The following is a 25,524-nucleotide window of genomic DNA, read 5'->3' on the forward strand; positions in this document are numbered from 1 at the left end:
CCTAACCTCCTCCCACCCTAGACGCAATAGACCGGTGCTACTACGCCTACAATGGGACCAGCCCTGTATGTCGAAGACCTTTTCAAAAGAAACCAATAAACTGATATATATTTATTGTAAAAGGTCACTTTTCAGTTTTTATTTTGAAGCATGAAGCATACTTACTGAGCTATTTTAGCTGTCAAGACTGCCGCTTGTAGGCAACCCCAAATGCCAGCACGGTGTAAAAATATTTCACTGTAATCCTTAGTGTCTACATCTTGATTGTTTTTAGCTGCAGAATCCGAGGCACTGCCAAGCCCTTGCCATGTATTCAAAATGTCAACAGCCTTAAGTATTTCATCCAAAGCTTGGCACCAACACTGGAAAGCAGCTCTGTGATAAAAATAGGCAAATTTATTTAGATGAGTTAACATTGGTACAGGATTTTTAAAAGTACATTAGTGCAAACAAGGTTTAACAATTAATTAGAGACTGCATAACCTGGGACAAACCGTGCAATGAACCGCATACACAAAAAGGATTCCACAGTTCATTGTTAGGGTTGTACACCTTCCTGTCAGTAATACTAAACAAGCATTTGAAATACTATTGGTCTTGCTCGAGTTAGAGCTATTAGCTTTGTAAAGTCCTAACTGAACGTTCTTTCCCACATAAACTGAAAATGAAAAGTATGACAGTTCATATAAGTGAGCCGATTCAAAGCCCCATGGCTGCCATGAGCTTGAGCACGAAGGAGAGACACAAAAGGAACAAGAAATTCACTCGCAGTCAAGCGTATCGGCAAACGTGCAATTATCCATATAACAGGGTCGGTGTCAAAGGCGGTAACAAGAACGCTCAAGGGGGCACAAACAGAAAGCATTTACCAATGATAACAAAGGGTGGGTGTGGTTAAAAGCCCATATATAGATTACAACAAGTCAAATCACTTGCATGCTCGACCTAGAAAAGAACAGTCCCTAAGTGCTAATTGTTGGACCTGGACAGGGTTATTCCCCAAACTTTTTGCCTTTTCCTCCTCATTTTTCCGACCCTTGATGGCTGACGTTATGACTCTGAGCACTTTTTCACTGCTAATCAGTGCTAAAGTGCATGTGCTCTCCTTTGTAAACTTGGCATGATTGGCTTATACCTAATTGGCATTATTAATTTACCTATAAATCCCTTGTGAAGTGGTATCCCTATAACCAGGGCCTGTAAATTAAATTCTACTAGTGGACCTGCAGCGCTGCTTGCGCCACCCACTGATGTAGCCTTTCAAACCTGTCTCAGGCCTGCTAGCGCAGGGCCTGTGTGCACAGTTGTCTGTCCAGTGACCTGGCATCTAAATTTACTTGCCAGGCCCAGAACTCCTCTTTTACTACATGTAAGTCACCCCTAAGGTAGGCTCTAGCTAGCCCTATGGGCAGGGTGCCATGTATGTAGAGGGCAGGACATGTGCCTAGTAATGTGGCCTGTCCTGGTAGGGACAAACAGCCGATTAGGTTTCTCACTGCTGTGAGTGCTGCCTTCTCATAGGATTACATTGGAAATGCCATGTCTTATGTGTAAGGGGTATTGTCTGATTTATGAGGGGTAGCGTAGGCATGTTTGGTATGTTTGTAATGGCAGTGAGAAATGCTGCTTACCGGCGTAGGTGGATTTTTTATTATCATTACAGAAATGCCACTTATACAAAGTGAGAAGTTCTCTGTGCTTATGACCGGTGTTTTGCAGCTTGACTCCAATCCACGTCTGGGCAGAGTGACAGTTGGGCTTTGTGCATACTTTTCAGCCTGTGCACAGGGAGGGTGGAGGTGTCACAGAGGTGCATCTACATACTGAATAGTCTTCCTGGGCTGAGAGAAGGGAGAGGCGGGGCACACCTGTATTTGTAAAGGCTGTGCCCTGGCCTCACACAATAGGGTTGTTTACCCCTAACTGATGTTTGGAGCCTGTGCTGTAGGGGAGAGGGGTCACTCCCAGAGCAAGTTGTAACTGGCTAGACCACTCTCTCCCCTTCCGTTGGAAATACACTGTAACCTGAGTGTAAGTACAGAGCATTTTTCCCCACAATTTAGACATGAAGATTTGAAAAGACTTATTTGAAACTGGACACAGGACGCTGTTGAATGAGCTCACCAAGAACCACCTTGGACTGCTGCTGCTGTGCTGACCTGTGACCTGCCTGATCACTAGGAGGAACTGCCACCATATGCATCCCTTGTGCTGGCCTGTTGTTGGGGCCTGGTAGCCCTGTGCTACCCTCCCTTCTGTCTCCAGGGGCAGGGTGCTGTCGCCCCTGACCCCTGTAACTTTCCACAGCATGAGGAGTGCTGCTTCGATATCCTAGCATTTGGAGAGCGCTCCGGTGTGCCCCCTTGCGCTTCTAGAACATTAGAGTGCTGAAAAATCACCGCCGCGGCCCTGGCTGAAGGAATGCCCCGCGCTTTGAAAAGCGCATTGTTGCCGTAATTTGAATTCACCGCCGCAGCCCGGGAGGCTTCCTTCCTTAAGCGCGAGTGCCGTGCTGCCCCTGGGATCCCTGGGGCATACTTGATTTCAAATAAGGAGCGAGCGTGCTCCTATCATGCCGCGGGGGCAAAGCACGCTCGGCAGAGCGCCCCTGGGGCACAAGCAGGCTTTAGTGCCTGCGTACCGCCGTGGGCAAAGCGGCCCTAGAGAAAGGAAGGAAACGTCAAGCAGAGCCCCTTTTGGTTCTTTTGAACGGGCAGGGGGGAAAGGAAGCCTCATCGGAGGCTCACACTGCCCCAACGAAGCCCTCATTTGGCACCTAGAGATCGCGGGCAAGGCGGAAGCCTTGATGAAGGCCCGCACCACAGGTCCCATTTGTCGGAGCCCATTGTGGCCCTTGGTTTTGCTTGGGCTTACCTTGCCCCCCCCCTCGTTGGAGGGCCAGTGAAGGCCCAGGAGGGCCCAGAAATCGAGGGGCCCGTTATACACACCAGAGAGGGTGCAGACCGCCCCCTCCCTCCAGGATCACTCGTGGCCCCCGTTTTGCACATAGGAGCGCCGGGGACCCACATTTCAATCTTTTTCAGACACAAGGAGTGTCCTCCACCATAATTCAGGTACTTTTTGGACATATTAGTTCCTCTCATTCCTAGATTGACATTGGGGGGTCAGGGGGATGATATGTTGATCTACTTACTTTATGGTGTAATACATATATATCTGCTGATGTTCCTTTTATGGGCATGACATACTGATATGTAGTTTATGACTTGCCATATGTTCTCTAATGTTCCTTTTATGGATATTTAGGATGTGTTTATGACAAGTGCATTTCTTTACTGTGACTCCTGAATACTGCTTATGTTGCAGAATCCTGCGTACTTACGTGTTCTAATGTGACAACTGCTTATTCTTGCAGAGTATTACTTCCCTGAGTAATGTTCTGACAACTGCCAAGGTAGCAGGGTATTACTGACATGTAATGTTTGGTCTAATTATGTTTTGTGCAATACAGTTTATTTTTACATAGCTCATAGTGTTGTGCCTACTTCGTGGTGTACATATTGCGTCAAGTGTGTTGCACAAACGCTTTACACATCGCCTCCGGGTTAGGCCTGACTTCTCATGCCAAGCTACCAAGGGGGTGAGCAGGGGTTATCTTGGATGTGTAACTCCCTTGGCCTGACTAGAGTGGGTGGGTTCTGCCTGGCTTAGGTGCATACCCTAGCCAACCAGAAACCCCATTTCTAACACTAATGTATAGTATTCTTGAAGGAGGAACTATTACTTGCTATTCATATCCTCCCCTGAATTGTGGCCCAGATGTACAAAGGCCTTTTGCATTTCTTAATGGGCCGAATCACAATTTTGGCCCATTAAGAAATGCAAAACAGCCTGTTCCTATGTACAACGACCTTTAGGGAACAGCAAAATGCGATTTATACCCTGTAGAAATCACATATTGTGACCACCTAAATAGGAAATCGCAAATAGGAAGTGCCTATTTGTGATTTCTAGGCACATATACAAAGCATTTCCTGAATGCAAAATGAGCAATTAGGAAATGCTATTACCATTGATTTCAGGTCGATGGTAACCATGTGCAATTTTAAAAAAGCACCTGAAAACCCTTTTTTTTTTAAGTCCAATAAAGCACACATATGCCACCAGGGCTTGTGTGCGCTTTACATGTGCACCACTTTTTTTAGGGCGCAGCAAGGCAGGGCCTTAGGCTGAACTTCACCCTTGCTTAGCATTTCCTAATTTGCGATTTCCTATTAGGAATGCTAAACCATACATAGGTATGGGCCTTTAGGCCAATCGGAGCAAACTGTTTGATACTGCCTAAACAGCGATTTCCTAACAGGGATTCCTACACATTATTAGGAAATCTCTATTTTTGTACACACCATTTTGCATTTCCTAAATAGCGATTTCTAAGGAGTCACTATTTAGGGAATGCAAAATAAGTATTTCGTATATCTGCCCCTATATGCTCTAGGATTCCTAACTCTAGTTGGTGAGGATCCAAAATACTTTTATTATCTCTTCTTCACTTCACTTATGCTAAACTGATGCTATTTTCTCATAGGAGCTGGAATCCCCTGTGGAAGGTCCAGAACCTGTGAGTACTATCTTTGGAGACAGCGATCTTGGAACCCTGGCCTCCCTAGTTAGGTTAGGAGGGGGGAGTCCTTCCTCCTGATCCGTAACTTCTTCCCCATCTGAGGGGAGGTCTTCCTCCTCAGCAGGGTGGTCCCTGGCATACTCTGCCAAGAGCTCCTGGAGCTTGACCTTGGTACGGTTGGAACCTGTTTTGATTTTTCCGAGGCTGCAGAGACTCCTTAACTCTCTCATCCTGCCTTAGGGATTTAAGGCCTGCTAGAGGGGTGACTTACCTATGCCACAGGCAGTGTGTTGTGTGCATGGCACCCTGAGGGGGATGCCATGTCGACTTTACCTTTTTCTCCCTACCAAAACACACAATCTGCAATGGCAGTGTGCATGTGTTAGGTGAGGGGTCCCTTGCGGAGGCACAACACATGCTGCAGCCCTTAGGGACCTTCCCTGGTCACAGGGCCCTTGGTACCACTGGTACCTTTTACAAGGGACTTAACTGTATGCCAGGGGTGTGCCAATTGTGGAAACACTGGTACATTTTTTGGGAACGAACACTGGTGCTGGTGCCTGGTTAGCAGGATCCCAGCACTCTCCCAAGTCAAGTCAGCATCAATATCAGGCAAAAAAAGGGGGGGGGTAACTGCAACAAGGAGCCATTTTCCTAACCCATGGCAAACAGTTTATGAAACATTAAGGTAAGTAACCTTGTGCTAGTTTAAACACATTGAACCAAAACATCTGGCTCACCTTAACCTCCAATGGACTTTCAACCTAAAAAAAATTTATGTGGCAGAGCAAATGGTGTGGGCGAGAGTCTCATACCTAATGTTAGGATGTGAGATACCCAGAACTTGTCTATAATCTTGCAGCTTTAGAGTACACATCTGGGACTGTACATTTATCTCAGAGCCCAGACTACCAATCAAAGAAAATAAAAGAGAAGGATGAAATTGAGATCATATAGGAGATCCAATGCAACTTATTCCAAGGGTTGTTGCTAAGAACTGGATAAAAAAAGGAAGAGAAAAACAAGGTGAGACAATTTCTAAAATCAGACAAGGTGAGTCTACCAAGAGTATCGGAAGGTATTTCGTACCTGGGGAGTAGTCTCTGTAGACAGGAGATAAACAGAAGAGGCAGTGTCAAATAGTTGCACAAACAGCACCCACACACCCTTGCAAAATCTTCTGATGCAATGGTCTGCTGTTTGTGCTTGTGAAGGGTAAGCAGGGGACAGACCCCGTTCAAGCTTGTGCTAGGCCATTGCTCACTCTGTCAATGTCTTAAAATGATTTTGCAATTGAGAAAAAGCAAAACTAGTGATCTGGCTTATCTTTAGGGACCAAAGTACAAATAGAACCTTCAAAATATTTGGGATGTAAATTGCACACACAAAATGAAAGACCATGAGAAAGATTTTAAAATGTAATTAGTGTTTCTTTGACATATGGTACTGTTTTCCCTTAATATACAATTAGACCTCAGATTAAACTGGGAACCAGTTACCTTTCAATACCTAGGGTTCAATATCTACCATTTCCCCACTGATATGCACAATGGAAATCTGGTCAGAGCAACACGCTCCCTCAAAACCTAGTTTGCTTTATGGTCTTCTCTTCTACTTTCAGTAACTGGCCACGTGGCAGTAGTGAAGATGGTGTGCTCCTTGATTTTTTGTATGTTTTTGCAAATCTTCCCCTGTTCATCCCTTGTTCCTTCTTTAAACATGCCACACATCAGAATTGGTCGCTGGGGCACCATCTAGTAGCTCTTTCCACTCTAAAGCTACATGGGACTGCAGGTGGATTAGGCCTTCCAGACTTTATTATTCATCTGCTTAGCTCCAACAGGAGGCTTGCTGGCTCTATGGCCGCTGCCTGCATGAGATGGGGTTTACCGGTAAATGCTTTAAGGAGCGCTTACTGCACTAGTTATTGCTTCCAACTGACAATTCTATGGAACACCATCTGGGGTTATCCCACACAGCTTTCTCTTGCCTTGCTAAAACCTGTAAACTCACTGACACGAAGAAACCCTATACTCCTGCATTACCTTTGCTAGGCCTTCCCACTCGCACAGGACAGCTACACTGAGGGCAACTCAATCACTGGCATGCTGTGGCACATTAAAATTGGGGGATTTGTTTCTGGACGGCGAGCTACTAGATTTCCAAACCCTTGTGCCAGACTACCATCTTCACCCAGGTCAACTCCTTACTTACGAACACTGTAAACAATTATTAAATGACCTATTTCATTTCCACCACCTAGCACTAACCCCACATGAGGTGTGCAGGGAACTCTATACCATAGGAATGGGTGGCAAACTGATAAGATGGAATGGGTATACAGACCTTTATGGCAACATTGAAATCACTCCAGGGTTTCTTGCCATACTACCTGGGAGACTGATGTGGCCAAACCTCGGTAAGATATGGACTGGGCTAAAATACTGAACTTTCCCCTCAAAGTATCCTATGCCTGACACTTTAAGTACATTCAGAGAGCTTCCCTGGGAATGCATTCCACCCGTTACTTGCCATTGGCTTTGTGGTATGTAACTCATATTCATTGCTTTCAATATGCTGACTTTATTTGTTTTTGTCTGTCCAGCTTGAATTTGTCCCTTCCCTTGCCCAAACCTTATTTACAGTATTCTTCTGAGTTCTCCCTTTCTGTAAACAGGCCTGTAAATCTTGTTCTTATCTCCTCACATTTGTTGTGCATTCAAAGAACAAGGTCAAATGCCAGGCTCTGCTTTTGGTGGGAGCTTGATGTTTACTTTTCTTTCTCTGACTTCAAAGTATGAGGATTTATGTGAAAACCTTGCTGATACTGAAGGTAAGGAAGATATTTTTTCTATCACATGACAACATTTAAATGAACTATTCAGGGATTTCAGAATATATCAGCTTTCGGGACACAAACAAAGCACATTTTTTATAATTATGCAATGTGCTGGAAACAATACCTTAATATGATTAAAACAAATCATCACAATAGGTGATGCAATTTCCACCAAATCTCGTCTGTGCACTGTATAGCTTTATTAGTAAAACTGTATGTCTGTGCCAATGTAATGGCCATTTCAATAAAAAACGTGCTGTCTGTAATGACAGTGTGCTACCACACCTTCATACTCCACTCTACTCTGCTCTGCGCCACTCCACACCACTGCACCTACTCTGAACCAATATACTTTACACCACTCGATGCCACTGCACTCTGGGAAAATGCACTCTACTCCACTCTGAACCACACCACTCTATGCCACTGTACTCTATGCCACTTCATGCTATGCTTATGCGTCTTCTCTCTACACCACTCTGCTCTATGCCAATACACTCTACGCCACTCTATACCACTGCACACTGCACCCGGAGCCTCTGGATTCTACAACACTCCCGTCTAGGCCACACCAATCTAATGTGCACAACTCTACTCTATGTTATTCTGAAACACCGCACTGTGCACCACTGCACTCTATGCCAATACATTCTTTTCCAATGCACCTTACTCTGTAACACTCAATTCTATGCACCTTCACTTCAATACACTGCGTGTAACTCTAATCTACACTGCACTCTATGCCAAGGCACTCTACACCACTTTATGCCATTACCTTCTGTGCCACTCTACACAATTGCACTCTATCCTGCACCTCTCCACTCTACGCCACTTCACTCTACTCTGAAGCAATCTACTCTGCATCACTGCACTCTATGCCACTGCAATCTACACCACTCTGCTCCACTCTGCCCCACTCCACACCACTGCACTCTAAACAACTAAACTGTATGCTACTGCACTCTACTCTGCACCACTGTACCTACTCTATGCCACTGATTTCTATAGTGTACTTACTCCACACCACTCCAATCCTATGTATGCCACTGTACCCCGCAACATTGCACTCTCCGCCACTGTACTCTACACCACTCTCCTCTATACTACTGCATTCTATGCCAATACACTCTATGCCACTGCACTCTATGCCACTACTCTGCATCACTCATCTCTACGCCACTGCACTGTACAGCACTATACTCTACTCTGCGCCACTTTATGCGACACTACTCTGCACCTCTCCACTCTGCACTTTACTATGTACCACTCTAATCAATGCATCTGCATTGTATGTCGCTGAATTCTCTGCCACTGCACTCGATGCCACTTCACTGTACTCTGCTATATTCTGCAACACTATACGCCAATGCAATCTACACCAGTTAACTCTACTGTATGCCACCCCACTGTATATCCCTCTGCGCAACTCCACAGTATGCCACTCCTAAACACAACAGTCTCTGCCACTCCACAACACTCTACTCCACTCCACTCCTCGCCATTCCACTATGACACTCCACGCCACTCTCTATGCCACTTAAGTTTAGCCATGCTGAACAGCAGCCACTCTGGTGTAAACTATGCCAATGTTTGTTAGCACTATGAGGTCCTGGGGACCCTGAAAGCACTGTGAATGTGTATGTAATTATTTTAAACATGCATTACACACAGCATAATATAGACTGCCATAAAATGTGCATTTACATTTAGGTTAACGAAAAAATGCTTCTAAAATACAGATTTCAATAATATACAGATTATACCTAGTGCAAACATTTTTATAGCTGTCTATTAAAATCACACTTTCCACAGCTCAGCTTGGAGGGAGCACCCTTACAGTACCTCTCTAAAAGAAACTAGCTTCATCATCAGAAAGCTTCAAGTGACTTCTTCAATTAAAGCCAATACAGGTGTCCAAGCCCCTATAAATTTGCAAATGTAAAAGTTGCATACATTTGCATTAATTTTGGGAAGCAGGCACACTGGCAAGAAGGCCTGTTTGTTATCTGTTTGCCCCTCCTTCGGGATCAGAGCACAGAAGACTCCCTGCTTTTCAATTCAGCTGGGGAAACTGAACTGTCCTAATTACATCTGTCCTTTAACTGAAAGGCTAAAATTACAGACAAATGCTGTCCGTTAAGCCAGTCATCACGATCAACAGAAGGTAGGGCTAAATTACACAGTCAGTGAAAATTACGGATGGGTGGCCACCCAAGTTGGCTGTACACCATACTGGTCTATAATGGCAGCAAAATCCACTATTGCGCCATTGACATATAGATCCTCCACTGTGGTGATCCCTAGTGCCACCCACTCATGCAGTTTATTCCAGGTGCCCCTGTGCGGTGAGGTCAAGAGAAATATAAGCAGGAGTTTGCAAGCATGGGGTGCCAGTGTGCTTATTCACTGTAGAGACCGGGCCCACATATATCGTAAGGATGTGAGCAGGATATCCTCACCCTCGGGATGGAGTATCACAGACGAAGGCAGAAGCAAGCACGTCAGGACATTCTCTGGTGGGGGGGTGGGGAGTCTGTAGGATCTATGCAGCGTGTGCTCCAATAATGGTCACACCACCCACTGCAGCTGGGTTGCCAAATAATAAAGCTCAAATATGGGACCACTATACCCCCTCTGAGGATGGTAATCTCAGCTTAGCAAATGCAAACCTCTTCCTTTGGTTCCCCCAAAAATGCTGTAGAAGCAGGGTATCAATATCCCGGAAGACTCGCCTGGGAATCTATATCAGGAGGGCCATAAAGAAATATAGCTCCCAGGGGTGGAGTATGATCATCCTTGTCAGGGCCACCTTTCCTTGTACACATAGCAGGAGAGATAACCTTTAAGGGTACCCAGAGCAGGACATTCTCTGGTGGGGGTGGGGAGTCTGTAGGATCTATGCGGCATGTGCCCCAATGAAGGCCCTGCCACCCGCTGCAGCTGGGTTGCCAAATAATAAAGCTCAGATATGGGACCACTATACCCCCTCTGAGGAGGGCAATCTCAGCTTAGCAAATGCAAACCTCTTCCTATGTGCCCCCAAATATGCTGTAGAAGCAGGGTATCAATATCCCGGAAGACTCTCCTGGGAATCTGTGTCAGGAGGGCCATAAAGAAATAAAGCTCCCAGGGGAAGAGTATGATCATCCTTCTCAGGGCCACCTTTCCTCGTACACATAGCAGGAGAAATAACCTTTAAGGGTACCCAGAGCAGAGCCCTGCTGGGCCAAAGAAAGGATGAACAAGAGAACCTCAGAGAGAGGTGCAGAAAGGGAGTCAACAGACTTGTTGTTACACAATGCCACAAATTTATGCCGACAGGCATATACCGTTTTGCTGGAGGGATGCCTAGCTGCCAAGATACCATCACAGACTTCAGGCGGAAGGTTGAAAGCTGTCAACTGCCACCTCTCAATCTCATGTAGGCTAAGATTGGACAGGTTTGGGTGGAGAACCGTCCCCTGCTGCTGCGACAGAAGATCCTCCCGAAGGGGCTGTCTGATCGGAGGATCCGTAGCCAGGCTCAGTAGCTCTGGATACCAGACTCTTTGTGCCCAGTCTGGAGCCACACGTATTATTTAGGCCCAGTCATTCTTGATCTTCTTCAGAAATCTGGACAGAAGTGGTGTTGGCGGGAAGGCGTAAAGGAGGCCTGAGTTCCACTCAAGACGAAAGGCTTCGATAAGCGAGCGCCCTCTTGGAAACTCCATTGTGAAAAACAGCTGACATTGCGCTTCTCTGTGGAGGTGAGCCGATCTAACCAAGGCTCTCCCACTGCTGAAAGAGACCTTGCATCTCCTCCGGATGGAGACGCCTTTCTTGATCGACTATGCATCGACGGCTGAGTTTGTCTGCTCTGGCATTCAGAGAGCCTGTCAGATGTTGAACAACCAGGGTGAGCCTTTTGACAAAGGGTCCACAACCCCACTGCGCCCTGCTGGTTTCAGTAAGGCGGTAGAGTTGTCAGTGAACACCTGCACCACTTTCTCTTTCAGATAGGGAAGGAATGCTTTCAATGCAAGCCTGATCGCTCGAAGCTCCAAAAGACTGATGTGAAGTCCTTTTTCTACTAGATACATGAGACTTTTGATCTCTGCCTCTCCCATGCAGCCGCCCCATCCCTGGGGTGACACATCTGACACTACTGTGATTTCTGGTTGGGAGAGGGATCTGCCACTGACCCAATCGCAATTTGAAAGCCACCTCTGCAGGTCTTTTGCAGTTCCCTCAGAGATCTGGACCATGTCGGAAAGATTCTCCTTATGCTGTGCCCATTGGAACATCAGGTCCCACTGCAGAGCCCTCATTTGCCATCTGGCATGTCACCAGCAGGATGCTGGAGGCCTTGAGGTCCAGCAGCCTCAGAGTCATTTTCACTAAAAACCAGGATAGAAGCTGAAACATCAGAATCCTAGCCTGAATATCCTGGACTCGTTTTTTTTTTGTGGGGGGGGGATAGGCCCAAAATTGCACTGTGTCCAGAACAGCTCCGATAAAAGGGAGCATCTGAGAAGGAGTTAGGTGTGACTTCGGCACGTTTCTAGTGAACCCCAGCAAAAGAGTATGGTTCACCATAGTCTGAAGGTGGGAGACAACTTTCTGGGGTGTGTTTGCCTTCAACAGCCAGTCATCAAGGTAGGGAAGGACTGAAACCCCTATCCTGCGCAGATGAGCTCAGACCACCGCATTCACTTTTGTGAACACCCGAGGGGAGCTGGTAAGGCCGAAGGGGAGCACAGTAAATTGAAGGTGCTCGTGACCTACCACAAATTGCAAGTAGGGTCTGTGGGCAGGCAAGACAGGCATATGGAAGTAAGTGTCCTGCAAGTTCAACAATACCATCCAGTCTCCGGGGTCCAAGGCAGATACGACTTGAGCCAGAGATAGCATTTTAAACTTCTCCTTCTTGAGGAAAAGATTGAGGCCTGATTGTCTAGGATAGGATGTAGGCCCTTATCTTTTTTGTTCACCAGAAAGTAGCGGGAATAACAACCACAACCTACTTCTAGTGCAGGGACCCTCTGTATGGCTCCCTTGGCCAAGAGAATTGTGACTTCCTTGCAGAGAAGCACCAGATGATTCTCTGGTAAGCAGCCATAGGATGGAGGCATGGCTGGAGGGGCAGTCTCCAAGGTGAGGGAGTAGTTCCTTCGGACGCTCTGAAAAACCCACCTGTCCATCATGATGGATTCCCAAAGGGGCAGGCCATGGTGAATCCTGCCTCCAACTGGTTTGAGATGGCGGGACAGATCAGGAAGGCTTGGAGGCTGGTGCAGGGTAGATTGGACAACCTTTTGTTTCCTGTCCCACAAGCCCGTTGGGTTCCGCGTCCATGGCTGCACAGCATGTGCGGCTTTGTGGCTGGCAGGGTGAAAGTGTGACTGGGAGCCCCTTCAGTGACCACGAAAGGGTTGAAAAGCAAACTGTGGCAGTCACTAGGCCGAGGGACCGAGCCGTAGCCAGGGACTCCTTGAACCTCTCGAGGGCTGAGTCCGCTTTGTCTCCCAAGAGACAGGTGCCATTGAAGGGCATGCCCATGAGAGACTGTTGGACATCACCCGAAAAATCAGAGGTCCTCAACCAGGCATGGCGCCTCAAGGCCATCATCGATGCAACCGATCTCCCAGTGAGTCGGTCGTGCCCAGCCCACAACGAATCTTGAACTTAGCCGCATCCCTCCCATCAGCAACAGCTTTGGAGATGATCGCTTGGGTCCCCTCCGGACCCTGCGGCAACACCTGCGCGACTGTACCCCACAGTGAATGGGTGCAACGCCCAAAAAGCATGTGGTGTTCACAGACCGCAATGGCAGACTTGAGGAAAGAAAGATCTTCTTCCCAAGTTGATTCCCTATCCAGGAAAGCAGATGGGAATACACCAGATGAAGAGGAAGCCTGGATGACAAGGTTCTCAGGCGTGGGGTGTTGGGACAGGAATATAGGGTTGTTCAGAGCAGGCCGATGGTGGCGGGCGATTGTCCTACGCACAGGAGCCCCTGTACTGGGTCTGGACCAAGTACCCAAAAGGACATCAGTGAGGGCTTCATTAAATTGAATAAGAAGCTCTGAAGGAGAAGCCCCAGGCTGAAGCACCTCTGTCAGAAGGTTAGTCCTGACTGCCACAGTGGGAAGCTCAAGGCCAAGGTCCTCAGCTGCCCTACTGACCACCATGTAGAAAGACGCTCCCTCCGCCGTAGCCACGGTAGGAGGAGAAGGCATGCCAGCATCTGGAGAAGTATCTACACCACTAGCTACGCTCAATTCCTGTGCCCACTTCAAGTCAGGGTTTTCTAGTTGGCATTCTAAAGGGTCCAGCGACCCCTCCAATCCTTCCTCATATTTGTACCCATTATAATAATGGTTTGACTCCAACCTGGGGTGAGTAGGCCCAGTCAAAGGCAGAAGTGGCATCGATCAAAGCTGTTCCGGCTCCAGGTCACCCGGGATCAGGATTGAGTTAATGTCGATTAAGGGCCCAACCGACATCAGAAGCGTTGCCATCTTAGCCGGCACCGGGGAAGACCACAATGGTACGTTCGGCATCAGCACAGAACCCGAAGGGCCCCCATCCAAACCCCCAGGCTCCAAACGCAGTGCAGGGAGGTCAGTCTGCCGAAAAATGAGGCACAAGGCCTCATAAAACTCCTTAAGCTGGGCAGGGGCGGCTCCGGCTACTGGAAACTCGGGATGGTGAGGAGCAGACCCAGAAGTAGGCACAGCGGACAGAGGCCTCAAGCACCGATGCTCTTCCCACATCCCATTTAGCTTTCTTCGACTTCTTCTTATGAACCTAATGTCCTGACAATTTTGAAGAGGACGCGGAGGAGTGGTGACGACTCTGCAAGCGGTCTTGAGACTTTCCTCGAGAGAGAGAGATGGGGAGCGACCGGTGTCCAGCGTCGCACCACCATCAGCTTCAGGGATCACTCCCTCAAAGCCTTCTGGTTCATGGGCCGGCATTCGAAGCATGACTTCGGGTCTTGGTCACGCTCCAAACACCACAAACACACCAGGTGCGGGTAAGTCACTGGCATCATTCAGTGACAGGTGTCGCAAGGCTTGAAGTCTGTCTTACAAGACGCACCAAAGAAATCCAAAAGCCGGAAAAAAAAAATGACCATTGTTGCTCTTCGACCGATGCCCCATGACGGCGCGCAAGGGTACTGCTCGAAAAAAAAATCTCCAGTTCAAGTCTGATGCCTGGGGGAAATTCTAAGGTAAGGAATCTCCAACTAGAAGTCTCTATCAGATACTGCTTTATTCACCTGTGAGCAGCGTATTTTTGGTTACCCCTAGTCTCCATTGGTTAACATTGGGCGCCCAACGCTGTCCTGGCATTCTGCACCCGGCCACCCCTGTGCTGCTGAGGGTGTAAGTTTGGTGTGTTGTGGTCCCCCCTAGTAGTTACCTCAACCCCAGGAGATCGAACACAGACACCGCTTTACTCACCAGTGAGCAAGGCATCGTAGTTCATCCCCAGTCTCTATTGGTTAACATTGGACACCCGACTCCGAATTTGACCTTTGCACCCAGCCACCCTTGTGACGCTGTGGGTGCACTGTTGGTACTGATTTGAACCTTGCCTGGTGTTGGCCTAATACCCCAAAGACTGAATTACTAAGTTGTGTATTTATCTGCAACACTGCATTCTTGTTTTCATCCCATAGGTCAACTGAAGGAAAAGCATCAGCTTACTTCCAAGGCCCCCCAATTTTCATGTTAAGATTAGAGCTGGGTTTAGAAAATGTAACTCTCAAATGAAATAAGAGAATTCTAAATTACTGGCATGACCTCAAGACAGTTCCAGCTGATTCTTTTAGAGCTCTATTATTATGCACACAGAGTTGATCTCTGATCAAACTTGATTGAGAATATATTAAAGATAACCTCGAAAATGGATTCACTGGATATTAATTTGGATTGGATGTAGAACAGGAAACAGGGGAAACAGGCTTTGAAACAAACAAAAAATAAACCAATTTCTGAAAATATCAGACTAATACTACATCAAAAGAATATTGCATTTTCCATGTAACACCAGAAAGAAACATTTTACTTAAAAAACTTACAATCAAAGAAAGTCAGAAAAAGGATGATAAAAAATACAAACTAGTCAAATATAGATAAAGTGAAACATCAAAGACAATAAAAAGTAATTTATTAAGGCTCTGACCTGTGTGTAATAAACACCAAATATCATTGTGGCACCTTACTATCTTTTGCACTGCCTCGTACTTTGAGAGGAAAGTCAAATTAATATCTTTAATGAAAAAAAACTGAATATCAACCAGATTTTCCCATGTTTGAGTACATAGTGATATGTGAGAAGGTAACATTATGTACCAAACTCAGCACATTTTTTTCCTGCTACGTTCGTGAAACTAAATTAAATATTAGGTTGTTCCTCTATTTAAGCTATTATGAAGCCTACTTTTTTATCTAAGAGCCTCCTTGTATTAATATTCATTTTAGGATGAGCTCTGTTATGTTGGGATTATTCAATGTGTGTGTGTGTGTGTGTATATATATATATATATATATATATATATATATATATATATATATATATATTTATATATATATATATATTAATAAATAAATGTTATAAATTATGTTTTGCGTGTGAATTTAAATTTTTATACCTTTACTTTTTAATACAGTGCTTGTACCAATTTTGGCACAAATCAAATCATGCTAAAAAACATTTATAAACTTTAAGTTTCATATAATTATATTCCAAGATTCCTGCTGGTGTTGGTGTATGGGTTGCTTCCACCTAAGAAGTGACAGTATTAGGACCTTAAATTGTACAAAAAATACAAAAGTTTTTTTTCACTGCTATAAATTTCATATTTTAACAGTTAGCTCTCTTGGTCCTTCTCCCATGATGTTCATCTAGATCTCTGTATAATTATATTCCTGGGATCCCGTTGGTGTATGATTTGCTTTGACCTAAGAAGTGGCAGGATTAAACCCTTGTCTTGTATAACCATTACAAAAGGTTTTTTCACTGCTATGAATATCATATTATAGCAAATTGATTGCACTTGTGGGCCTTCTCTCAAGATGTTCATCTAGATCAGTAGCATATTTAAATGAAAACACAAACGGATTTAGGAAATATTCTGTCAAATATAGAAATAATAAGTTGGCACATCCCCTGTCATTCCAGGCAGGGTATCCATTCAGCACAAGTACATTATTGGAGGAATGATCAACTTATGTAACATGATGACTAATAATAAGGATCATGGAAGCTTCAGCTTAGTTCTGCTAATAAAATGAACTGAGAGCAACGCCATTTTCCTCATCAATGTGTCATAAATTGCTTTGCCGCATGCCTCCCCTTTTGCCAGCTAGACCATAGTGTCCAGATACTGTGTGAAACACTACCTGTGGTGTACACCACAGTGTAAAAGGCAATACACCAATTCTGTGTGAAGTAACCATTTAGGATACCTCTGATACCTGCCTGCTTAGTTTCCTTGCTGGTTGGGCTTAGACCATAAATATTCTTCATCAATAAAAATTGATTAACTCCACGCCCATGATTTTATTTGCTAACACCTGCAAATGCAATGTCTTTACCTTTATTAGCTAATATGTAAATGAGTTGTCTGCTTGAATAATTATTAAGGTTCAACTGAGACCAACAAACATGACCAGGTCAAATCTCAGGGCTCTATGATTTAGCACATTTGCGAGAGCCTAAAACTTCTTAATTCAATGCCTCCTAAGTGTAGTACATGTCAATGAAGGAACAACGTTTTAAAATTGTACACTGGGAGTTTATTGGGACTACCTCAGAACACCGCATATCATTTTGTTTTGCTTATTAAATTAATCTGAAAACGAAAAGTATAAAACAGAGATAGTTTCAGGAACTAAAACTCCAGTGCAAAAGAATTATGCACAACACAGAAACACGCTCCAGTCATTGGCAAAAAAAATCAGGCATGCATGGCATAAAGTCTGTGGTACAAACAAGGTGTCATCAATACAAAATCTATGAGCAAACATTTGACTACAATGAAGTTGACCATACACAAGCTAAAAAGACCACGCACCTGCTGAAAACACTTCCACAATGATGTGATGTCTGCACAATAAAAAGCTATACACAAGAGGTTAGGAGCGTTGCGGCATTTTACATAAAAGTTTTCCAAGACACTACAAACCCCTAAAACTAAGAAGAGTAAACCACAGAGAACAGGCAATTGTTGAGAAAACTCTAACATCTGGACCTCCAACAGTACGGAAATAGGATGCCTTGCTGTCTTAGGAAAAATATCCCCCTAACTAACATGTGCTGCTCAACAGAGTCGGCAGTGCCCTAGAGGGTGGTCTGATAGTGTGTGGGCAGGGTTTTTGAGGTTGTGGCCTGTTCTATGGTCTTGTGGGCCGGTTTGCACTGTTGATTTCCCAGATATAACTATTTAACATTGGGGTTCCCACCAACCAACTGCCAGAAGTCCATCAGAATGTTTTGGATGTGTTCGACTACAATGAATGTTATAAAGTCTTCGTACGTAGATATTCAATGTCAAAATGATGTGAGCTGAGCTGGTCACAGAACCTGAAAATGCCCAACAAAAGACGTGAGAAGGACACGTACGCCAGTACTTTTCTTCCAGATTCAAAACCTCCATATTGTCTTTGTTTTTTTGTTTATAAAAAACATTGCAAACATGCACAGAGTATACTGCCTTTCATTTCCGCTCTTAAAGGTCACATTAAAAGGCTAAAAGATACAGCACAAAAGAATAATGCCATGCCCTGCGCTCTGTGCAATGCAGCAGAATTACATTGTTTAAAGTCATCTTTTGCATGATTTCCTGCATATTTTGTAGTTGTCTGTACTGATGCCACATTTATTTATTCCTATTAAGAAGAGGAACTTTAGGGATATGTCAGAACAATATTAAGTTGTGTCATGTAAGTAAATACCTTGGGTCACACCCATATTTTTTTAACTGATGCTGCTGGTTTTAAAAAAACAGAGTGCACTGAGGCTTGATAACTCAATCAATCAATCAGGGATTTGTAAAGCACGGCTACTCACCCGTGAGGGCCTCAAGGCACTGGGGGAAGTAGGGGTGGTGCTGAGGATCAGTTGAAGAGCCAGGTCATGTGGTCCTTGCTGAACTGTGAAAGGGTGGGAGATTGCCTGAAGTAGATGGGGAGGGTGTTCCATGTCTTGGCAGCGATGTGGGAGAAGGATTTTCCTGTAGGTGTGGTTTTCCAGAGGCAGGGAACGTTAGCGAGGGCCCGGTCGGCCTAGGGGAGTTGTCTGGTGGGAGTGTAGAAGGAGAGTCTGTGGTTGAGGTAGGCTGGTCTGGCATTGTGTAGGGCCTTGTAGGCGTGGGTCAGGAGCTTGAAGGTGATTCTCTTGTCGATAGGCAGCCAGTGTATGTCTCTTAGAAGGGCGGAGGTGTGGCTGTGTCGTGGGGAGTTCTTGATGAGACGGGTGGAGGTGTTCTGGATGCATTGTAGTCTTTTCCGGGTCTTGACAGTGGCTCCGGCGTAGAGTGCATTGCCGTAGTCGAGGTAGCTCCTGACAAGGGCCTGGCTGACTGTCCTTCTAGCTTTGGTGGGGGTAACTGGATCTCACTTCGAGTACTCTGACCCTAAAGTGTAAGCTGAATAGGATATACCCAATTGGAAATAGCTAACTTACCTGTAAGTCACCAGTAAATGGTACTCTGGTACCCAGGGCATGTAAGTTAGAGGGGTACCTCAGGGCTTGCAGCACTGGTTGTGCCACCCCATAGGTTCCCCAAGTAAAACAGGTCCCCTGGTCCATCACTGCAAACTGGTAGAGCAGCTGTGCAATGCTAGCCTGACTTTGCCATTGAAAGCATTGGGAAAGCCACCACTTCCTCTGGACATGTGTATAAGTCACCTCTCTGGCAGGCTTACCGAGCTGTACAGGCAGCTTACAGCATCTGACACAGGCAGGGAATGTATTTAACATGATGTTAGAAATGGGGTCTTTGGTTGGCAGTCAGGTTACCCCCTGTCCAAGAAAGGACCCTCACTCTAGTCAGGGTAAGTCACACACAATCCAAATTATCCTGTACCCACCCACTGGTAGCTTGCCACTGAGCAGTCAGGCTTAACTTAGAAGGCAATGTGTAAAGTATTTATGCAATAAATCATACAATAACACAATGTAGCACCACAAAAATACACCACACAGTCTTTAGAAAAATATATAATATTTATCTGGATAGTTGTAGGTCAAAACGATCAAAGATGCAATAAGTAAATGTAGAGATATCCCTGAAAAGCGATATAAAGTGTCTTAAGTCTTTTTAAAGCAAACAGAGTCTCTTTCAAGCACAAAGTACCTGGTTTGCGTGAAAAATCTCAGCAAAGGGCTGCAGAGGAGGAGAAGCGTGGAAACAAAGGGGTGTGTGTCGATTTTTCTTGGCCTGCACATGGTGATGCATCGTTTAGTTTCCATGCAGGGACAACTGTGCGTCGATTTCCGTCACTCAGTCGTGGATCCTCTTTGGGTTGAGGGGTTTTCAGACACCCCGGGGCTCTGTGCGTGGAATCCTGGGCTTGCGGAGTGAAGTCACAAGCGCTGCGTCATTCCGGTGGGCGTTGCATGGAAGTTTCTTCCGCGCGGCAGGCGCTGCATCGATTTCCCCTCTGGAAGTCGGGCTGCATTGTCCCAGGCCGGCAGTGCGTCGATCCGGTGGGCCGTGCATCGAAGTTCCGGTCGCAACGCAGGTGCCGCGTCACTCTTCTCCTTGCGAAGTCGCGATGCGTTGTTCCCGTTTGGTGTGCAGTGAATTTCTCACCGCGGGGCAGGCTGTGCGTTGGTTTTAGCAAGCTGTGCGTCGAATTTTCACCACACAAGGAATCCAGTTGCAAGAGAGAAGTCCTTTTGGTCCTGAGACTTCAGGGAACAGGAGGCGAGCTCTATCCAAGCCCTTGGAGAACATTTCTTCACCACAGCCAGAGAACAGGAAGACAGCAGGCCAACAGCAAGGCAGCAGTCCTTCACAGAAAGCAGTCAGGTGAATCCTTTGGGCAGCCAGGCAGTTCTTCTTGTATGTTTCATCTACAAATGAGCATCCACAGGCACTCAACACCATCACCCAGATAACATCCATGCACCTCACACAACACACCACTAAATATCACCCCACACATCACAACACACACCACCCCACACATCACCCACACCACCCCATGGCATGGCAAAGACACCCCAGGTTCTCTGAGGAGGAGCTCAGGGTCATGGTGGAGGAAATCATCCGGGTAGAGCCACAGCTATTCGGATCACAGGTGCAGCACACCTCCATAGCTAGGAAGATGGAGCTATGGCGAAGAATCGTGGACAGGGTCAACGCAGTGGGACAGCACCCAAGAAATAGGGATGACATCAGGAGGTGGAACGTCCTACGGAGGAAGGTACGTTCCGTGGTCTCAAGACACCACATTGAGGTACAGAGGACTGGCGGCAGACCCCCACCTCCTCCCCCACAACTAACAAAATGAGAGGAGCAGGTCTTGGCTATTCTGCATCCTGAGGGCCTCGCAGGAGTAGCTGGAGGAATGGGCTCTGGTAAGGCAAATCTTTACTATTACATCCCCCACCCTACCTGCATGCCATCACATACCCCCACCCTCGCCCATACCCCCCATCACTCCTACTCCTCACACATGTCCCAATTTCACAAACCACACATCCCAACACCAAGCCCTGCATGTAACACCAAAGCATGGACATCCATCCCCAAAGCATGGCCACTGCACATACCCATACACCTCCCTAAACCATCATCACACAAGGTCCTACACGGGAATGCAAGCACTGGGGTACACGGTCACCCACCCATTGCACACCATGGCACACACAGATGCAATAATCATGCTTTTACATGCCTGCAGGACCCCTACCCAACGTCACCAGACAGGAAGGTCCATACATGTCCACTCCACCCACAGAAAAGGCCCAAAGTGTTGACAGCAGCTCTGTCCAACTGGATCTAGACAACCAGCCCGGCCCTTCTGGGACCTCGGGACAGTCGGTTTACCTCACACTGGCACAAGCCACTACAGAGCTTCCCCCCTCTGGAAATACCAGCACAGCACCCACCCAGCGGGCCCATACCTCTGTCCAAAGGACACGTCAAGAAGCAGTGTGTCCGCCACTACAGGCCCTGGCTAACCCACCACCCCAACAACACCAGGAACCTGGGGGCAGTGGCAGTGGGCACATGGTTCAGGTGAAAGAGGCCCAGGAACACAGGGGAACTGGGAGGGCTGCTGTGCAACAGGGGGAGGACAGGCCCAGGGAACCCACTCTCCACAAGGCCCTCTCCAACATCATGGGAGCCTACCACCATTCCCAGGAGACAATGGCAACGGTACTGGCTAAGTTTCAGAAGACCCAGCGGCTGCAGGAGGAACAGTTTTAGGGCATCAGGGAGGAACTCAAATCCATCAATTCCATCCTGTGCACCATTGTAGGGGTGCTGATGGAACTCCTCAACACCAGGAGGGATACTGTGGCACAACAAGGGGCCCCTGACACTAGCCTGGACTATGAACTGCCACCACCTCCGCCGGCGCTAGTGGACAGGAGGCACCGCCACAGGGCTACCACACCAGCACCCCACCACCTGCAGAGGGAGAACCACCCCGCAAGCGGTCCCTGAGATCCAGGACAAAGACAGAGAACGATGCCAAGACCCCCCTGATTGTCATCCATTTGTCCCACCTTGTCACCCTGTCCATACTTAAACTGCCCTAGCTCCACTTCCTATGCCCCTCTGGACAATGCACCTGTGAGACTAATAGACTGGACTCTGCCTTGGACATTCCTCAACCATCACCCCTCACCATTTTACAACCCCCTCCAATACTGAGCACTTAAATAAACTCCCTTAAAGCACAAAACAATCTGGAGTCTGTCTGTGATTTTGAAATAGTGTATTAGCAATTACGGTGCCAAAATGCTCCTTCAAATGTAATGTCAACATATCTATGTCACACAGCTCTAGTCCATGAGGAAACAAAGCAGATGTCACACAGTGGGACCCACATCTGTGAAATTGTAAGGGAAAGTGACAAATCAGTGACCATACACTGGGTGAAAATGACAGACAGTAGAGAGCTAGTAGATTTTAATTAGATGTTGCAGGCAGGTTTGTCTTCTTACTTGTGTCTCACTGGAAGTATTGCAGGATGAACGTGTTCCTGTTGTCGATGTCCTCTTCTTCTGCTTCCTCGTCTTCACTGTCCACAGGCTCCACAGCTGCCACAACACCTCCATCTGGACCATCCTCATGCAGAAAAGGCACCTGTCATCGCAAAGCCAAGTTGTGAAGCATACAGCAGGCCACGATGATCTGGCATACCTTCTTTGGTGAGTAGAATAGGGAACCACCTGTCATATGGAGGCACCTGAACCTGGCCTACAGGAGGCCAAAGGTCCACTCTATAATCCTCCTAGTTCGCCCATGGGCCTCAATGTAGCATTCCTCTGCCCTTGTCCTGGGATTCCTCACTGAGGTCAGTAGCCATGACAGGCTGGGGTAACCAGAGTCACCTGCAAATGGCGAGTGACAACTGTTAGACACACACTAACTCATAAGGACATCCACAGACCCAGACAACTATTCCCACTGATTTGGGTCCAGCTGCCTCTGTAGTTGCCCAATCACATAAGGGATGCTGCTATTCCGCAGGATGCAAGCGTCATGCACTGAGCCAGGAAATTTTGCATTAACATGGGAGATGTACTGGTCTGCCAAACACATCATCTGCACATTCATCGAATGGTAACTCTTCCGGTTTCTGTACACCTGTTCACTCCTGCGGGGGGGGGGTACCAAGGCACATGTGTCCCATCAATTGCACCTATGGTGTTGAGGGATATGTCCCAGGGCACAGAAGTCACCTTTTACTGTAGGCAAATCCTCCACCTGAGGGAAAACGATGTAGCTCCGCATGTGTTTCAGCAGGGCAGACAACACTCTGGACAACACATTGGAAAATATAGGCTGGGATATCCCTGATGCTATGGCCACTGTTGTTTGAAAAGACCCACTTGCTAGGAAATGGAGTACTGACAGCACCTGCACTTGAGGGGGGATTCCTGTGGGATGGCGGATAGCTGACATCAGGTCTGGCTCCAACTGGGCACACAGTTCCTGGATGGTGGCACGATCAGGTCTGTAGGTGATGATCACATGTCTTTCCTCCATTGTCGATAGTTCCACCAGCGGATTGTACACCAGAGGATGCCGCCATCTCCTCACATGCCCCAGCGGACGGTGCATATGGAGGAGAACTCTGAGGTCCGTAAACACAGCTTACTCTGAACATATTCATAAATTGAAATTTGCCTGTATGAGTGGTTAGGCAAGGCCTAGGTATGTGTGACGCAGTCAAAAATAAAGCCATGTGGGCCCCTGAGATGGCGGCTGCCTGACCTGTAAGGTGGGACAAGGGGATATGAGTTAACTGCGCTGGCGTTGTACACCGTTGCGGTAGGCAGTCGAAGACCGCAGTGCAATTCTTCATTGGTTAACATTGGACCCAATGGGTCCCAGGAGCCAATGACGATGTACACGGGCGGTGACGGTACACACCGACACGTACGTGACCGCCATTTTCTCTCTGTTCAATCACTCGATAGCTGATCTTCGACAGGAGAGGACCTACACTGCAAGTGCTGCTGTGACCTCAGTCTGGAAGAGACAATGGCTCGTGTGTCTGGGGAAAGGGCTCCTGCTTTCAGCACGGAGGAGTTGGAGAAACTCGTGGATAGAGTCCTCCCCCAGTACACGCTTCTCTACGGTCCTCCAGACAAACAGGTAAGTACACTGTGAGCATGCTGTATGGGCAATGCCTGTGTGTCGTGGAGTGGATGAAAGATAGGGGGTGGAGAATGAGGCGTGCATGAAACGATGGTGAGTGCATGTGCGTCATCGCAAGGGTAGGGATGCGGGCCAATGACTGTGACGGTGCAGTTGGTAATTACTTCTCTTTTCCACTGTACAATTCCTGTAGCACCCACTGCTGGAAAAGATGGGAGGACATTCACCGCTGGAGCAAGAAGACGGCGGAGGCCCAGCTGGGGATGGCCTCCCAATGTGGGAGGGGTGCCCGTCACACCATGACCCCCCTGATGTTCAGGATCCTGGCTGTGGCGTATCCGGACTTGGATGGGCGCTTGAGGGCATCACAGCAGCCACAAGGGGGTGAGTACACTCTCATTCTGCTGATTTAGCGCGCATTTTAGGTGTCTGGGTGGGGGAGGTGGGCTGTGGGTTCCCCTATGCCAAGGCGAGTTTGCTAGGCAAGGTCCCTTCTTCAAGCAGGCCCTGTGGCACCCCACCCCACCTGCGTACAGTGCCAACTACACCTAGTCAGGCTCCTGTGACATCCATGTGTGCAGAAATCGGCCATAGCCTTGTAAGCCATGTACCTTGGGTTGAATAGTGGACCCCAAGTGCGCGCCGTAGTGCAGGGGGCTTCTGTGTCTGTCATGTCCGCCAACGGTAGCGGTATTGCATGCACTGAACATGTCTTTCTTCTGTCTCCCCCCCCCCCTTTTTTTGGTCTCCCTGTACTTGTGTGCCTTAGCATCATCAGGCGGAGGGGCAGTGGCACCGGAGCAGGAGGGAGCTGCATCTCACATGGCCCTGGAGGACGACACTACAGACTCCGAATTCACCAGTGGGACGGAGGGCGAGGGGAGCTCCACGGCGGTGACAGGAGCTGACACCAGCGAGACGGACTCCTCCTCTGATGGGAGCTCCTTTGCAGTGGCGGCCCCATCTGTGCCCCCCGCATCTACAGGTACAGCCCCCACCCCCCCTACCAGCACCACCCTCCCAGCAGCCCCTCAGCCTTTGCCCCGTGCCCGCTCACCCAGGAGGGTGAGCATTACCTTCAACCCAGGCACCTCAGCCCCTGCCCCTGTCACCCCTGCTGCCATCAGTGAGGAGGCCACTGACCTCCTCAGGTCCCTCACTGTTGGGCAGTCTACCATTTTGAATGCCATCCAGGGTGTAGGGAGGAAGTTGCAACAGACAAATGCATACCTGGAGGGCATTCATTCTGGTCAGGCAGGC

General features: G+C 47.4%; 1 protein-coding gene across 1 annotated transcript in view; it reads right to left on the bottom strand.

Annotated features, from left to right (window-relative positions):
- The window catches only part of CFAP54 (cilia and flagella associated protein 54), a 1,075,777-nt gene that overhangs the window by 181,397 nt on the left and 868,856 nt on the right, over positions 1-25,524 (bottom strand). Inside the window, exon 44 of the mRNA XM_069229529.1 lies at positions 166-375. Within this exon, the coding sequence (XP_069085630.1) occupies positions 166-375 (210 nt within the window). The remainder of the gene's footprint in view (positions 1-165; positions 376-25,524) is intronic.

The sequence above is a fragment of the Pleurodeles waltl genome, chromosome 4_1, assembly GCF_031143425.1.
Source record: "Pleurodeles waltl isolate 20211129_DDA chromosome 4_1, aPleWal1.hap1.20221129, whole genome shotgun sequence".
Taxonomy (NCBI): domain Eukaryota; kingdom Metazoa; phylum Chordata; class Amphibia; order Caudata; family Salamandridae; genus Pleurodeles; species Pleurodeles waltl.